Consider the following 17,093-nt stretch of genomic DNA (forward strand, 5'->3'; position numbering starts at 1 on the left):
GGCGGGGCCTGCCGCCCGGGGCCGCTCGCCGCTCGACGTGCTCCGCGCTCTGGCGCGGTCCGCTCGGCGCTCGGCCCGCTGCCCTGCGTACGGCGCACGTCTTACTCCTGGGCTCGCCAACATGTCGACGGCCATGAATTTTGGGTCCAAAAGCTTCCAGCCGCGGCCCCCGGACAAGGGCAGCTTCCCGCTGGATCACTTCGGTGAGCGGCGTGCGGCCGCCGGGCTCCCGCGCCGGGCCTCGGGTCCCGAGTGTCCGGTGGCGCCGCACGGCCCCGCGGTGCAGGTGGGGAAACGGAGGCCGGCCGCGGTCCGGCGCCGGCTGGGGCGGGACGGGGCCGGAGCCCCGCGGGAAGCCCCGGCGCGGAGCGGCTGGCGGGAGCGGGGCTTGTGGCGGAGCCGCCGCGTCCGGGCCTGCAGCTGGTCGCCGGGGCTGCGCGCGCGCCTGAAACGCAGTGCTGGGCGCCGCAGGTCTGTGGCCGGAGTCGGGTCGGGGTGAGGCTCGGTGGAAGGCAGGGCTCCGAGAGTGGACTTAGTGTTGTCGTCAGCCGCGTTTTCCTGTGGGATGTTCCAGACGCGCCGCGAAGGTGAACTGCCCCACGTGAGCTCCGCTGCGGCCCGTGCTCGCCTCCCGGCGCGGTGTCCGGCGCGCTCGTGCGGGAAGCGAGCTCTGAAAGCAGCGGTGCTGCTAGTCCGGCCGCTGTGCGGGCATGTCCTGTTCTCGCTTTAAGAGGAAGTGCTGTTTTCCTTCTCCTTCAGGTGAATGTAAAAGCTTCAAAGAGAAATTCATGAAGTGTCTCCGCGACAACAAATTCGAAAACGCTTTGTGCAGAAAGGAATCAAAAGCCTATTTAGAATGCAGAATGGAGAGGCAAGTACCTGCTAACATCTGTGACTTCTCGAACCTTCCTCGGCTCCCCTGGCATCTCCCCTGACATCGTGTCTTTCCCCAAGAGCTCGTGGCAACGTGGCTCATTGAGGCTTGTGCCTTTCACAGCTGTAGGATTGCTTGTCCCCCTGGAATGGAGGCCAGATTAAATGGTACTAGAAGTTGTGTAGCAGTCACGGGGACCTTTCCGTGAGTGACAGCGTGTCATACATGACCGCATTCCTCAGAGTATTTTCCTTCCAAATTTGGGAGCTGCTGCCCTGTCATTAAAGTTTCAGAACCGTACATCATGAAAATGCTGACTGAGCCAAAAGATGTGAAAGTTGTGGGTACACGGTTTCTTTCTTTCACATTCTCAGACCGTAAAAATGTTTTGTTCCACCTAGACTCAGCTGTGCTTGAAATGTGACAGCGGAGACAATAGGCCATTTCAGAAATGATGAAAGACGAGGGATTTGTTCTGTCTTGACCAGAATTTACCAGAGCGCACTTTTAAATAAAACAAACATTTCTAACTATGATCTGTTGAGGTTTCACGTAAGAACTGTTCTAGTCCTTAATGGGGAAAAATTATAATTATACAGTAGGGGTGGGAACTTTTATTTTTGCTTTTTGACCCCTTCATTAGCTCATTAAGGAATCCAGTCTTCAGACGGCTTTGTCTGAAGACAGGTTGACATAAACCAATCCAGTTGGAGCCCCGTTTCCATTTTCCCATAACAAACTCAGACATTTCCCTCAGGGCAAAATCCCTTGTGTTTCTCAGGCCCGCAGGTGTGTTGAGGGCAGTCTGTGGACATGTGGGACCTTGGGGATGGGCCCTTTTGGGAGTGGGGCCCTCACGTGAGGCCCTTGCTCTGTCTCTAGAGTCGTTGAGGCTCACAGGAGCTTAGATTTGACAGCAGGCCCCCCTGAGTCCAGCTCTCACCATCTTTGAGTAGCACATGGCTGGGATCCACGTGTTTAAATTACTGTCTTTTAAATTAACACATCTTTTAAAAACGGGAACTAAGTGAATTTCTTCTTGGCGGTGCCACACTTTGGAGACAGTGTGAGGTTGGTCTCTGTCAGGGTGTGAGGGTGTGAGCAGGTCACCCGCCCCTCTGAACCTCGGATTAATCATCCCTGTGCCGGCCAGAGCAGCCAACACTCACAGGTAGCTGTTCCTGCTGGGAGTTGTTCTGGAGTTGGGCTGCCTGGGTCCTCACAGAGGCTCCTGGCTTGCCTGGTGAGGGACCAGCAGAAGGGCCCTGTCTCTTCTCCCCATTTGACCATGGGAGTGAGCTGCCTGCTGTCCGTGTGGCCACCCCTTGCTCAGCACAGCTGGTGGACACTGGCCTCCCCTGAGGCCTGCTGAGGTCAGTGGGGACCGAGGGATGCAGCTGGCCACTCGGTGGGTTCCGTTATTTCAAGTGGCTTCACTGGCTGGTCAGGCGACGTTAAGATAAATGTGAGGGGTGCATGTGTGTTTCTGACTTGGTCAGTGATTTTGATTGTAGGCTTTTAGATGGTTTTTAATGAAAATCCACGACCACCCGGATTCAGTATCAAAATTTTGCACGTTTGCTTCTCCTGCTTTTTACAGACCTCTTTTTTTCCCTTTCCCTTTTGTGCTGAAATCCCAGACGTGACTTACTCGTGCGTGCCTCTGAGTGCATCTTTGTGAAAAACTGAACCACAGCAAGTTTTTAAGGCCGACCAGTTCGTGAGGCCCCGGGCCATTGTAGCCAGATGTGGAAGTCCGTGTGCTGTTGTAGCCGTGGGCCACATTTTCTCACGGGAAGAGCCGTTAAGTTTGGGATTACATTGTTGGCAGAGAAAACAGGAAATACACATATGATCTGTGATCTCAAGGCTCTGTAATCATCTCACTTTGATTCCCGTGCCACGGGATGGGCATCGGGGGCTGTGCGGCCACATCCCGGAGTGTGGGTTGGTGTGAAGGCCAGGCCTCCCGGAAATTTTGTTGCCCTAAATCGTGCACTTAATGCTGGCTCAGTCCCTAAAGAACTGGACTGGAAATGGGATGTTTTCTTTGGTTTCTTCCCTTGCGCTAAAGGGAGGCATTGAAATCATCCTTTTGGCTTTAGAACTTGCTAAATGTTACATTTGTTGTTTTTTAGGACCTTGCCAAGGAGCTGGATTTTATGAAGATTTACAGATTTGTAGAAAGGATATCTTGAACCATGTCTATTAGGCTTCTAGTTTTTTCCTCCTTTTCCCTTCTTTGTGTCGCCGAACACACAGGTCCTTCCCATGGTGATGGCGTGTGGGGAGGAGCAGCGCTCGCCGGTGCGCCTCTAGCCCAGCTTACCTGTGGCGGGATGTCTGACATGGGTGTTCCGGGGCTCAGGGCGTGGGCGGGCTGCGTTCCTTCTCCAGGGTCTGGGGCGGCCTTGCTTCCTGCTGTTTCCAGCTTCTGGAGATGCCCGTGCTGCGTGGCTCATGGCCCTCCGCCCTCTCGAAGCTGGTGATGGTGTGTCTCTTTGACCCTTCCTGTCTTCCCGTCTGTCTCTGATTCTAAGGATTCTTGTGATGAGGTTGAGTCATCCTGGTTAACGTCCCCTTCAGAATCAGCCAGTTAGCAAGTGTATTTCCACCTGTAGCCCGAATTCCCCTCTGCCATGGAGGGTGACACTCAGGGCTCCAGCGATGAGGGTGTCATCTGGGGACCATTGCTCTGCTGACCAGTGTGGTCTGAGAGAGGCCAGTTTTAAGAACTGTTGGCCAGATGTCCTCTTTTGCCAAGATGTGGTAAAAATGTATCATTGTTTTCCGCATTTGGGTTTAAGGAGTGGCTCGTGTGTTCCATGCCATAGAACTTAATATGCTTCTAGGTTAAATTGTACTGACTGAGATTTGCAATTCTGGGGACATTTTCCTGAGGGATAAGTGACAGCCCTTGTGAAGTTCGGATAGAGCTCATCTCCCTGCGAGGCTTTGTGTTTCTGCAGAAGTGAGGCCCGCTCCTGCTGGACCCCCGCGAACCTGCAGAAGGCCGGTGGTCTGAGCAGGTGCCTGGGACGTCCTGCGGTGCCCTGCATGCTGGCTGAACTCTGGGATGCCTGTGCTGGCCGCCGGGCTCGCGGGGGGTGCACGGGCTAAGTGGTGGGAGCTGGGACACGGTGTGTGAAGTGATGGCAGCCCGTGTGCCGGCTGAGCCCAGTGGTTCTTGCAGGGATGCTGTGCTTCCCCTGGCAAGCGGGACAGACAGAGCGGCCTCTGAGAGTTGGGTCGACCCACCCCCACAAAACAAAACAGAATGAAACCCAGGCCTCCCTTTCCCTGGAGCGTGGATGGCAGGAGGCCAGACGGGGAAGGCTCTGGAGCTCAGCGGGTGCTCCGTGCGGGGCATCCCCATCCTCGTGGCCCTGACTTACATGGACGCGGTGGGAGGCTGGCACATGGCTGGTCATAGGGAGGGAGTGGAAGCAGGACATAGCCGTTGGCCAGCTGTGGGATCGTGTGGGGCCTGGGGCAGGAGTGAGAGGACGTGGAGCCCGTGTACTGCGTGTCCGAGTGCTCCTGAGTTACGAGTCAAACTAACAAATGCGTGACCGTGAACAGCACAGGCGAACTGCATGGGTCTACTTACATGCAGACTTTTTTCGATAAACACAGTGCAGGACGATAAATGTGTTTCTTCCTTATGAGTTTCTTAATAACACTTTCTTTCTTTGGCTTACGTTTATTAGGATACACTTACGTTATAGCTAAGGCCTGTGGTCAGCGGTAGGCTGTTGGTCCTTAAGCTTTTGGGGAGTGAGGAGTTAGAGATGGGTCCTCCCTGCACGGGTGCTTGGTGTCCCTGACCCCCGCGTTGTTCGGGGTCAGTTGTACCAGGTGAAGGCTGTCCTGTCCACACCTCGTCCAGGGCGTCTCCACAGGGACCTGGAGGCCAGGGGTCCGCTCCAGACTAGGCCCTCGGGGAGCCTCACTGTGGTCTGCTGCTTCCTTCGGGTCCTGGCTGTGCCTTGCGTGGGGGGAGCGTTGCGCACCGGCCTCCAGCGGCCGTCCCTCCTGGGTCCAGAGGTGCCAGCGCGAGGCAGGAGAAGGAGGGTGCAGAGCGGCCCTCGGGGGCCCAGATGCAGCGGTGGCCCTGGCTGTGGGCAGCCCCAGGACACTGTTGGGCGGGATGGGAGTGAATGAACAGGCCCCACGCAGACGGCGCTCTTCGTTTTCCTCTCTTTTTGTAGGCAGCTGATGGCACAGGAACCACTGGAAAAACTGGGATTTGGAGATTTGATCGATGGAAAACCAGAGGCTAAAACTAACTCTTGATGGAAAGAAGACCGCTGGCTGCCCGGTCTTCTGGGATGGAGCGCGTTGTGCGACCTCATCAACTAACGGCTTACGGTTAGGTGCTGTGACGTAGAGGCTTCCGGAACACCCTCCTTGACAGAAACAGCTCGTCCTAATGGTTCCCAGGTTATTTTGAAAAATTATTGTTGCTTTTAGATCTCGTTTTTCCCCGAGAGTGTTAGGTTTTTTTTGCATCGCGTGTGGCAGAGTTCCTAGGGAGTCCCGTGGTGGGCGGGAGGTAGGAGCGTGGAGTCACACCTGCTTGGCGAGGGGACACGCGGCCTGGGTGACATGGTGACTCCATAGTGCTGTACTGTGCATAGCTTCCCGGTGCTGGCGTGCTGAGTCCTCTCGGCTTTGGCCTCCCACAGAGACACAGATACTGGCAGAAACCATTCCTGGACAAAACGGTTCCCTTGTCGTGCCTCTGTGTACGGTTCATTTCCTGTGTTTTTAAAACAAAGTAGAGAGTATGAGCTTGGAAAGGAGAGATCGTCTGGCTTTTGACGTATTTGACTTAGTGATATTTTCCTGGTAATGCTTGAGCACCAAGTACCTTTTAACCAAAGGCTCATTTTCTGACCTGTGCAGACTGTTTAGAAAACTAGCTTAATTACAACAACGTGTTCATTGTAACCGAGAGACGGGGTGTCAGGACGCCTGTAGTGTGCCTCCCACACGTGGTCTTCCAGGGTCTCCCTCTGGAAGAGTACCCACGCTGACACGCGTCAGCCAGGGCCCCCAGCGCTGACGTCCGTCCGGGCCGCCACCAGAACTGCCTGCAGTCATTTAAACCTCACACGTACCCAAACGCTGGCCAGGATTTCTGGGTGGCTTCGATGTGTGGCCAGGGTTCTGACCCACGCACGGACTGCCCCGTGTGTGTGGGTCTGGGCCCAGACAGCTGGCTTTGGTCCCAGTGTGGCTAGTGGAAGACAGTGGACACATCCCCACTCGTTCAGTGCCCCTGGAGGGGACAGCCAGCCATGACCCAGGTCTAGGTTCCTGAAAGTCGCCACTGCCCACTCCTCGGCCGTGGGTGGTAGAGGCGTGTCCGTGTCCAGTTGTCTGCCTTCAGGTCCCTCTGTTTTCAGTCCTTCCGTGGTGGATGCCTCATGGCCTAGACCCTCCCTGAAGTTCGTGCCTCCTGCGGCCGGTGCCATTTCCACGGTGCTGACTCTGCCCCGTTCGCCACGTGCGTGCTTTAGCACCTCCCGTCCGCTGTTGGTCACGGCTCGGTGTGTGTGTCCGTCTTACCCTGTCGTTGTGTTACAGACTTTTTTCATGTTACCGTCCAGCTGATGGAGTGTCTTGACTTTTATCACCAAACCAAACTGAGCCATGATACTACTTCGTGTTTGCTAACTGTCCAGAACTGCACGTGCACAAGGTCGTTTCTGAGGCATCGTTTGTAATTCACGACACTGAAGTGACCCAGGTGCCCACGCGTGCGAACCTCAGGGAAGTGTGGCTCGCGTGGGGCAGAGCGCGGGGTTGTGAACCGACACGGGCTCATCTCCCAGCACAGGCGCACTGTACGTGAGGCAGACTCTAGAAGCATCTGTGGTAGCGTCAACGAGGAAGACAGCAAACGAAGTGTGTGCACATTCGTGCTAACACGAAGTTGAGGGAGGACAACGCCGACGCGGAGGAGGACGGCTGCCAGCGTGTGGGGAGCTCTGACTCTGAGCCAAAGTCCTGTTCCCTGTGCTCAAAGTGACGCACGGTGGGGGTGGGGCACAGCGCGCCCCGCAGCTGTGGAAAGCAGCAGTCGGCCGGGCTGGGGACGAGAAGACAGGTCTGTCCTCTGGCCAGCTCTGAAAGTGAGTGTCCTAGGACCGGAGAGCTGGAGCACGGAGAGCCCTGTCGTGTCCCAGTTACAGTGGCCGGACAGAGAGACGGACGTCGGTGTGTGCGTGCATCCGCGCGTACCTGCCAGCTCTGAGCACCCAGGGGCCTGGAGCCGCGACACCCGTGGCAGGGGCACACCCGCGCCCCATCTTAGCTGGAGCGCCGCCCCCAACGGCTGGAACCAGGCTCCTGAAGGAAGGGCTGGCTGGCGTCCTGGCCAGAGCGGGAAATCCAGCCTGAGGCTGGACCGTTTTGTGTCAGAAAGTACAGAACGGAAATAGGATGGGGGCTTGTAGGAAGAACACAGGCCCCCCAGGGAGCCACGTCTGGGCCAGTTTGAGCAACAGAATGTTGTATTGGGTTATGGTCTTCAGAATCAGCGACTCTGCACGGGTCCGCGCTGACATAAGTCACTAATGTGATCGACCTGTGAGGGGAGGGACAGCTCCTGGTGGTGGTCTGTCCTGCGCAGACGCGGCAAGGGTAGGGGGGACAGCAGTCACAGCCCAGCGGCAAGGGGTGCAGATGAGAACCGGCTGGGGCCTGGGGTCGGGCCGAGTGTGATGTGAAACCTGTGTTTGCCTGGTCTGGGGACCTCCACTCAGGCCGCAGTAGAGACGTCAGTGTGGTCATGCTTGGTGACCTGCCCACGGCTAGTGTCCCCCTCTGACGCCCTCCCGGGGTGCGCTCACCTCACTGCAGGGAGCAGACTCCACAGTGCACACAGTCTGCAGAGTGAGGACCGGCAAGACCGGTGCTCTTCACAGGCCTCACCGTCCTGAGAGACAAAACTGTGCAGAGGGGCCTGGGGAGACCGACAGACTGCCACGTGGGCCCCGGGCCGGGAAGGACAGTGGTGGGCAGCCACCAGGGCTGGTTACCAGGACGCTTGGATTCCTGCTCTGTGATTGCAGACGGTGTCATTTGGGGAAGCTGGGTATATGAACTCTGTCCTATTTTTGTAAATTTATGGAACTCTAAAATTATTTCAAAAGGAAAAAAGTATTTGCATTAAACTGTGTGGTTGAACTCTCTGCGTGTGGTTGAATAAATTCTCGTTCTGAGGTGCCTCCAGCGGATTTCGAGGCGGGTGACGTGACAAACGGTTTCGGCGAGTCGGGGCGGAGGCGTGGAGGAGAGGTGCGGAAGCAGCCCCGTGGCGCGGACAGCTGAGGTCTGTACAAAGGGGCAGTAGCTTCCCGGAGTCGGGGCGGAGGCGTGGAGGAGAGGTGCGGAAGCAGCCCCATCGCGCGGACAGCTGAGGTCTGTACAAAGGGGCAGCAGCTTCCCGACACGGCCTTTGCTTTTCCAGATCTGAGTTGCCAGCCGCACGGTGCGTAGGGTGCAGACGTCCTGTCCATGCCAGAGTGCCCGGTCCTCCAGCCTTGCTCACGTAAAGCGCCCACACACTTGTCGCAGGATGCCAACAGCGCTATTTGAAGGCGCCCAAAGACAACTTCCAGAACGTTTTCCAAGTGTTCTCACGCGGGAGATAGGTCAGGGAAACCCGGCCGCTGTGGTCAGGCCTGGGCCCACAGCCGCCTTCCCTGAGATGAGCCCCTCAGTCTGCCTCCCTCCGGCCCCAGGGGTGGGCCGCACCAGATGTGCCACGGCCTCAGCCACACAGGCGCGTCCGGGGTGCTCGGGGTGCAGCGCTAGGGTTCCCGCCGCCCAGCTGTCCCACCATCAAGAGCAAGACAGACTCTCCCTCCAGGAAGCGTCCTGAAGTCACCACAGACCCAGTGGCGTAGACAATACAGATTTATGATCTTATGTCATAAGTAGGCCCACAGGGCTGCGTTTCTGCCGGGGCTCTGGCCAGAGTCTGTTTCCTTGTCTTTCCAGCTTCTAGAGGCTGTCACGTTCCTTGGCCCGGGGCCCGTCCTCCATGACAGCGTCCTCTCTGTCCTGACCTGTCCCTCCCGTCTTCTCCCTGACTCTGACAGTCCTACCTGCTTATCAGGACCCTCCTGATGACACTGCCTACCAGATAATCCAGGGTCACCGGCCAGCCCAAGATGCTTAACCCGATCACCCCCGGAACGTCAGATTCACAGGGTCTGGCCAGGGACCAGGACGTGGACCCCGCCGACCGCACCTCCCCACACCATGAAGAACCCTAGCAGTGATGAGAGGGGGACACGGAAGCGTGGGGCCGGGATGGGCCTCGGGTCCGAGCTGCTGGATGGTGAGTCGCTCGCGCGTGCCTGTGCCCAGAGACGTGCTGTCACACGGCTGTGGGCTTTGCCTTGTTATCTGCAGCAGCCCACTCGGGATCAAATTTTCTCAGGGCTGAGTTTAAAGCCCATATTTTTCTGAAATCTCTGGCACTTGCTCTGCAGCTGCTTGTCGCTGGCGGACGAGAGGGAGTGGGCACGTACTTGATAAACAGGATCGGGTCAGAGCCAGCCACTGCATGTGTGACAGGACCCCGCTCCTGTCAGGCGTTCGTCTCTCTAGACGGTTCCTGACTTGACGTACACGTGAGAGGTGTCGGGGATCCCGTGCAGCGAACGTTCACGGTACGCATCCGCGTGACAGAGTCATCGGGACGTATGTGGCTTCCTTCCACGTATTTCTCTTTATGATGCATTTTTAACAAGCGGGTATCATTTTTATAGAAACAAATCGTTACTTCGAGAACCCATGGTGTTTGGTTATTTTATATCACCCATAAATTACGTGCCCGTGGTTGTAATTTTATACTGTCCAGCCTGGTTTATTTTTCCTGGTAAAACAGCACCAGTTTTTTGTCTGGGTGCAGTTCTGCAAAGCACGTAGGCGGCCGGGGGCAGGCCTGGTGCTGCTCATGGCGGCTTTATGGGCTCTCTGGGGGAGGGGTGAGGTGGTCTGCTCAGGTCTCCCCTTTGGAGGCCGGGACCCTCGGGCCTCCCCGAACAAGGGCTGCTTTCTGTCTGTGCTGCTCGCTTCACACCGGTCCTTACTGGGAAAGGATGAGCTCTCTGTACCTGTCATTCTAGCCACCTGGCGTTTGGATTCAGTTTTTCAGTGAGATTATTTATGGGCAAGAAAGCAGAGATTTTATTATTGCAAGACACCTTGAGGAACTTTCTATGGGGCCAGAGAAGCGACTTAGCCGTAGTGAGTAAAATTACCAGCCTCCAGTCTTCTGCAGGAATGGGATCAGCTTCACAGCAGCCTGAGCACACAGCTTCACAGAGGGAAGGGGCGCCTCCTGGGAAGAGGGGTCCAGGCCTGGGGGCAGGTGCCGGTCGGTCTGACTGGGCTCCATTACGGCCCTGCTGCTGGTGGCCTAGAAGGGGTCATCCGCCAGCGTACTTCCATCGGGACACGCCACGTGGCTGCACCTGCCGTGCTCCCCAGGGCATCCAAGGCGTTCGGAAGCCTGAGACCGCTGTTGTGTATAGGGTTTGCTGGGCACTCAGGAAGGCGGGAGCCTGGGTGGCTTCTGCTTTGTGTTTAAAATGCTCCTCTGCTGGCCCAGCTGGTGAGCAGGTCAGGGAGTGTTCAAGGTCGAGGCAGGGCTGGTCCTTCCTGAGGCTGGACCTACGGGAGGGACCCAGAGCCGGGAAGGCAGACAGGGCGGTCACTGCCCCACAGGCCTGCAGACCTGCAAGTGGGTCTAGTTCGTGTCTGTGCCCCCTGAGAGCCATAACAACGTCACCAGAGCTGCAGCCCTCAGGACTCTCGTCTCCCTCCCCATCGAGGACCCTCCAGCGTCTCGTCTCCAGTGGGCCCTTTCTTCCTGGAACAGGGCTGTTCTCCCTGGGCCTGCTAAACGAACTTCCCTGTGCCCTGCAGCCCTCTCCCTGTGTGCCGTGCCCCATGCCCTCTCCTGCGCCTACGGGGGAGGAGGGGGTGGCTCTGCATCCTGACGTGGGGGGTCGTGGGCCTGAGGGAAACCTCCAGGCACCAGAGGGTGGGCACAGAGCTCAGAGGCCGAGCAGGTCATGCGCAGTGGCTGGCCGGCCGTCAGGCCTGGCGTAGAACCCAGCGGCAGCTCCATCTGTAGCGCGGCTGGCCTGGACAAACGCGGGGCCTAGGCCACACCAGGCTTCTGTGCCCCTGGAGGGACTGGAGTGCGTGTCTGTGGTGTCTAGCCGTGCCAGCCTGGCCTCCCGCCCCTGGCTTTGCCTGACCGCCACTGGGGCTGCCTGTCCCCAGGGCGCCCTGGCGGAGGGAGCGTGCCCAGCCACTTCTCAGGAGCCCCGCTGTCGCAGCTCAGGCCCTTACGTGCTTGCTTGCTTCGTGTGCACCCTTCCCTCCTCCTCCCGCTGGACACCCCTCATTCTTCCAGGTCAGGCCTGCGTCCCCTCGGAGGGCAGCAGCTGGGGAGGGGCGGGAGGCGCCCAGCGACGTCGGCGCAGCTGGTGTGGACGCGGCCCGAGGGTGCTGAAGCGGCAGAGCGGAGGGCGCCTGTGACGAGCGGGAGAAGGAGGTCTCCGAAACAAGTGCTCTTGTCTGCTTGGCGTCTGTTCAAGAGACTTGACTTATTTGAGAGCGAGCGAGCAGGGGGAGGGGCGGAGGGAGAAGCAGACTCCCCGCTGAACAGGGACTCGATCCCACGGAGATCACACCTGAGCTGAAGACAGATGCTTCACTGACTGAGCCACCCAGGCGCCTGGTTTTTGGTGTTTCTGTTTTTGTTTTTGTTTTTTCAGATTTTTTATTGGGATATAATTCACATGCCATAAATTCACTTTTGAAAGAGTACAGTTCACACAGTTGTGCAAACATCTCTCGTTGGATTTTTTTAAGTAAGGTCTACCCCCAACGTGGGGCCTGAACTCATGACCCTGAGATCCAGAGTCTCACGCTCCACCGACCGAGCCGGCCAGGCGCCCCCTCGTCTGCTTGGTTTCTTACCATTCTCCCTTTTTTTCCCTGAACTCAGAAGGAAGCCAACAGAATCTCTGGGAAGCTGTGGGTTTACTGCTGAGCCCTGGAGGGGGAGGGGCTGCAGGGGTGAGAGTGGGAGAGCGCCTTGTTCGTGAGCCTGCCCTCCAACTCCGGGCTGTCTCGGGGTTTGGGCCAGCCTCTTGCCCTCAGTCCAGTGAAATCCCAGAGCATTTTGGCCGTTTCAAAGCCTGTGCACACATTCCACACCGTCCTCGCTTGGGAGCGGGGTGGACCTCTGTCCCCTCCCCTGAAGCCGGGGATGGAGACTGCCAAGCTCTGAGGAAGCCCAAGTGAGTCCCCGTGGGGACTGCACGCAGAGAGGTCGGGGACAGGAAAAGGAACCCGTGCCTGTGGCCCTCCCTCACTGTAGCTGCAGCCGGACTCCTGGCTCCTGGGCTCGTAGAGCCTGGACGTGTCTCGGCTGCAGCGTGTGCTGGACGGTGGGCCAGAACAGGCCAGGGTCACTCAAGGAGGTAGGAGAGGAAGTTAGTTGGGCACACGAGGAGCGTGAGGCAGGGGACATGCTTGCAGAGTTGACCCCAGCACCCTAACAGCTGTGTTCCAGCAGGGGGGGTTCCCTGGCCGTGACATGGGGCAAGAGCTTCCAGGCCAGGACTTTGCCACGTTACCGTTTTAGTTTTTAGCAGCTGCCCCCCTGAACAGCAGAGGAGAGCCCTGCGCTGCCTGGGGGACACCCAGCTTCTCTGCACTTCAAGGGGAAACGGTTCTCTTGGCCCCTAGGGGTGGAACGAGGCCCAGGGATGGAAGCTTGGGGCTGCAGGTGCGGGATCCAGGAGGCTCGTGGTGGGCAGGCGGTGTTGGAAGGACAGCGGGTCCTGGATGGGTGTGGCGGCTGGGCTGGGGACACCCCCAGGGGAGCATCTCTCGTCCAGGCGTGTTCTGGAGCTGAGGGACAGACCCTTGTGAAGGTGCTGGCCTGGTTACCACTTTGGGGCTTTTAGGGTTGGTCTGTGGGGTCCAGCGGCTATGCCCCCTTTATTACAAAAGCTCAGTAATTTGGGGCAGGGGTGGGGGCCAACCGCTCCGAGGAAACCAGCTCTCCCTTCTTCCCATTGAGCTGCAGGGTCAGTGGCGCCTTGGGGACAGAGTGTGGTGGCATGGTGGCCCCTGCTGGACAGTGGCGGCACCGCAGTGCCTGAAGAGGGTGCCCTCGCGGGGACAGTGTGTGCCCTGTTCCCCAGGAACTACAGATAGGCCCAGATCTTTCTGATCGGACGGCCAGGCTGGGGGCTCAGGGGTCAGAGAGAAGGGGAGCCTCGGCTGCCACCACCGCCCCTGTGCCCACACCCTGTCCATGTCAGGGCAGCACAGAGCAGTGCCTGCTGTGGGCCTGGCACCACAGCGGCGTCAGTGACAGGTGGCAAGGGGTTCACCGCCTGCACCCACGAACTGCCTAGGGGTAGAGGCTGCAAGGGGTAGAAGTGGGATCTGGGGGCAGCAGGAGCCCCACCCAGAGAAGAGCCCACTGGAGACAAGAGGGTCACTATGAATGAGGGGCCTCCCAGCCCCTGGGACTGAGTGCTTGGAAGTGGGTGTCTGCCCAGGGCCATGGGGTCCTGAGGTATGCAGCCCTGTGGCCCCTGTTCCTCCAGGCTTCCCTCTCTGTCTCCCCCACCACTATGCCAGGTAGCCCTTGCTGGGGTACAGGCCACCTGGAACTTAGCTTCGAACTACAGCATTGTACGGCTCTCGTTTTCATACCTCTGGGATTGGCTGCCCCACCTGAGGCTACTCACTTGCGTGGGCATGGCTGGGACCTGAGCTGAGAGGTCTCTGGCAGCTGGGGCATCCCTGTCTGTCTGGGCTCTCTTCACGTGGTCTCTGTGGTGTGGTGGCTGGGGGCCAGGCTTTGTACCTGGCAGCTCAGGCTCCCAAGGAGGGACAGAGAGACTGGGATAGAAAGCAACACAGAGTGTGCACCGAGTGGAAGTTACACCCTTTCAGGATCCAGCCCCAGAAGTCCGTGTGCCGTCTTGCAACCATCCTTCGCTGGTTGGAGCAATCACAGCCCCACTGAGGTTTTTTAAAAAGATTTTATTTATCTTAGAGAGGAAGGGAGGGAGGGAGAGAGAGTGCGAGTGTCTGAGAGCGAAGCAGAGGGAGAGGGAGGGGGAAGGAATCTCAAGCAGACTGCGTGCTGAGCATGGAGCCTGACACAGCGTTGATCTTACAACCCTGAGGGCATGACCTAGCCAAAACCAGCATGGGAGGCTCACCTGACTGAGCCACCCAGGTGCCCCAACCCCCACTGAGATTTAAGGTGAGAACATAGATCCCACATCTCAGTGGGATTATAAATGATCCTGTAGGAGGGAAGACATGGACGGATGATGGAAAGATGGATAGATGTTGGCTGAATGGATGGGTGGATGGATAGAGGATAGATGGGTGGATAAATAGATGATGGATGGATGGATAGATGGGTAGATGATGGGTGAGTAGATAGATGGATGAATGGGTGGATAGATGGGTAGACGAGTAGATGATAGGAGATGGATAGATGATGGATGGATTGGTTATGGGTAGATGGGTGGATGGATGGATAAGTAGATAGATGATGGATGGGTGGGTAGATGGATGGATGATAATGATGGTGGATAGGTGGATGAATGGATGGGTGGATAGATGATAGCTGGGTAGATGCATGGATGGATGGATGATAGGTGCTGGTTGGATAGAGGGTAGATGGATGAATAAAGGATGGATGGATGGATGGATGATAAATAGATAATGGATAGATTGATGTTGGAGAGGTGGATGGTAGATGATGGATGGTGATGAATGGATAATGTATGGAGAGGTGAATGGATGGGTGGATGGGATGGGTGGATGCATGGATAATAGATGATGAATGGACACATAGTGGGTTGGTGAATGGATAGATAGATGATGGATAGATGATAGATGGATAGGTGGGTGGATGGATGGATGGATGGATGGATGTTAGGCAGAGGGACCTTCCCTGAGAAATACAAGCCCTGTCTCAGATGTCTGGTCCCGTTGCACCTGTCTGAGGCTTGTCATGATGTATTGGTTCATAGACCCTGTTCCCAGCAGCTGGGCTCCGAGGCAGTCAGCTCTGTTTGCAGTGTGTGGCACCTGATCAACTGTGAAGTGCTTTCACACCTTCCTCCCTGGGCCTCCTGAGGCTGCACAGCTTCTTGACCACCTTGTTTGGGGTGTGGGGGTCCCTTCTGCTCAACCCTGTCCTTAGGCCTATGATCTGCTCCTGGAGAGAAGCCTGTGAGATGTGTGACCCCGTGCCTCTTGCCTCAGTCTCCCCATTCTCTACAGGGTGTGACCTTAGCCTTGTGTGGGGCTGCTGAGGGGTGGAAGGCGGGACCCCTTCATTCAGCGGTGCTCAGCACAGGGGCCATGACGTCAGACATGAGAAACAGAGAGCCACTCCGTTCTCGCTGGAACACGAGGGAAAACCCCTTCACGTCTGAGGACCCCTATAAATAGGACTCACGTAAGTGGAATCATACAATGTGTCCTTCTGTGACTGGTTTATTTCACTGAGTGTCATGTTTTCTTTTAAGTATTTACTATCCATCCATCTGTCCACCTGTCTGTCTAGAGAGGACGCACGAGCTGGGAGACGGGCAGAGGGAATGGGAGAGAGAGCATCCCAAGCAGGCTCCACGCTCGGCACGGAGCCCATGCGGGGCCCGATCCCACAACCCCAAGGCCGTAGCCCGAGCTGAAACCCGGGGTCAGGTGCTTAGCCGACGGAGCCTCCCAGGCGCCCTCAACATCCTGTTCTCAGGGTTCACGCGGGCCGTGGCGTATGTTGGTGCTTCGCTCGTCTGTGGCTTAGGGACACTGTGTGGGCGGACCACAGTGCTCCCTGACCACGGACGGTGCCGCGCGTCTCTTCACGGGCACACTGGCCGTTGCAGTCTTCCTTAGAGAAATGTCTGCTCAGAGCCTTTTCTTGTTGCTTAATTGGGCCACTTGCCTTTTTATTGTTGACTTGTAAAGGTTCTTTCTAAGCGGATTTTTGGAATTTTTTGCCTCGATTTGCATGTGAACTTAAGATCCGCTGCTCGGTGTCATTGCTGGGAGGGGACAGGGACAGGGACAGGGAGAGAGAGCAAGCCCCAGTGTCTTCTCGCGGGTCTCGCCCTTCTCCCCACACCACGTACAGGAATGGCTGCAAGTGGCAAACAGCCCCAGAGGACCTTAGCCGCTGAGCCCACCCCGGCCCTGGGAGGGGGGCTGCCTGGAGAGGCCTCGGGCGCAGCGGGCCGCACGCCTTTGCCAGCCCTCGGGCGGAGAGCCTTCCACACCTGCCCTCCTCCCACTGCCAGATGCCGTTGCTCTTTGGAAAACCAAGCAAAGCATGTTTTCAGACGCTCCAAAACCGACTAAGCAAACCTTAGCACCCCCACCTCCACATGGTCTGCGGGGCTCCCCTGGAGACCCCCAGCTTCCGAGGGGGTTTCTGGGCTAGCACCACTCCCAGACAGGGATGTGGAGAGCATCCGGGGGCTGCGATCCGCTCCCCCGGCCTTGCAGGCCTGTAATTACCACGCTCTGGCCTCTGGCTTTAGGGTGGGAGGGGCACCCCGCATTTCATCCCCCCTCCTGCAAAGTTCCAAGTCCCTCGAGCCGCTCAGATCATCTTTCTTTTGGTTTTTCTGTGTTTCTCTGGGTGAGAAAACTGATGAGCCTTTCTCCCGGGGGCGGGGCCACATGCCGGTGGCAGTGGCTGCGGGAGATGAGTTGGGCAAGGCTGGCTTCAAAACGGGAACTGGCCTGGGCCACACCAGGAAGCTGTTCCTCGTGGTCAGGCATGTGGCTGTGTGCATTCAGTGGCCTTCCTGCAGCCTGCACCCTTGGGGGGCTGGCTCTCTGGGCATCGTGCTCACGTCCCTGGGCCTCCCCATCCTGTCCTCCTGGGGGCTTTCCCCATAGCTGGCACTCGGGCCCACAGTGGAAGCAGGGGTTCCCTGGTGTGGAGCAGGCCCACGGAGGAGGGAGGGCAGAGGCACAGGGATGTGGCCGCCCTGCCTGGTGAGGAACAGAGGTGGGTGTGAGGCCCCAGGAGGGTTCCAGGCCCGGTCCTGGTTCCTGGTCTGCTCACACCTCGCCCAGCGCCACTCTGGGAGCTGCTGGTTACTCAGCCTATGAGTTACAACGTGCT

General features: G+C 57.7%; 1 protein-coding gene across 5 annotated transcripts; it reads left to right on the forward strand.

Annotated features, from left to right (window-relative positions):
• The first annotated feature begins 3 nt into the window (after positions 1-3).
• LOC113247739 (cytochrome c oxidase assembly protein COX19) lies at positions 4-11,758 on the forward strand. Of its 5 annotated transcripts, XR_008960575.1 has the most exons (7): positions 38-203; positions 760-875; positions 5,090-5,317; positions 8,118-8,216; positions 8,355-9,230; positions 9,385-9,564; positions 11,322-11,758. XR_008960575.1 is itself a non-coding variant. In XM_057315699.1 (3 exons), the coding sequence occupies exons 1-3, from the start codon at positions 122-124 to the stop codon at positions 5,168-5,170; spliced, it is 279 nt and encodes a 92-aa protein (XP_057171682.1). In that variant the 5' UTR covers positions 4-121; the 3' UTR covers positions 5,171-8,076. The 5 variants fall into 5 exon arrangements, 1 of the variants encoding a protein (XP_057171682.1); XR_008960574.1 differs by lacking the exon at positions 11,322-11,758 and having other exon boundaries at positions 9,385-9,740; XR_008960576.1 differs by lacking the exon at positions 11,322-11,758 and having other exon boundaries at positions 8,108-9,230; positions 9,385-9,740.
• The last annotated feature ends 5,335 nt before the right edge of the window (positions 11,759-17,093 follow it).

This window comes from Ursus arctos, unplaced genomic scaffold (genome assembly GCF_023065955.2).
Source record: "Ursus arctos isolate Adak ecotype North America unplaced genomic scaffold, UrsArc2.0 scaffold_2, whole genome shotgun sequence".
NCBI lineage: Eukaryota > Metazoa > Chordata > Mammalia > Carnivora > Ursidae > Ursus > Ursus arctos.

Excerpts from the sequence above, each read along its gene's own strand:
- LOC113247739 (XM_057315699.1), top strand. The coding sequence starts at position 122 with ATGTCGACGGCCATGAATTTTGGGTCCAAAAGCTTCCAGCCGCGGCCC. Across the intron at positions 204-759 it reads CTTCCCGCTGGATCACTTCG|GTGAATGTAAAAGCTTCAAA; the intron begins GTGAGCGGCGTG and ends CTTCTCCTTCAG. Across the intron at positions 876-5,089 it reads AATGCAGAATGGAGAGGCAA|CTGATGGCACAGGAACCACT; the intron begins GTACCTGCTAAC and ends TTTTGTAGGCAG.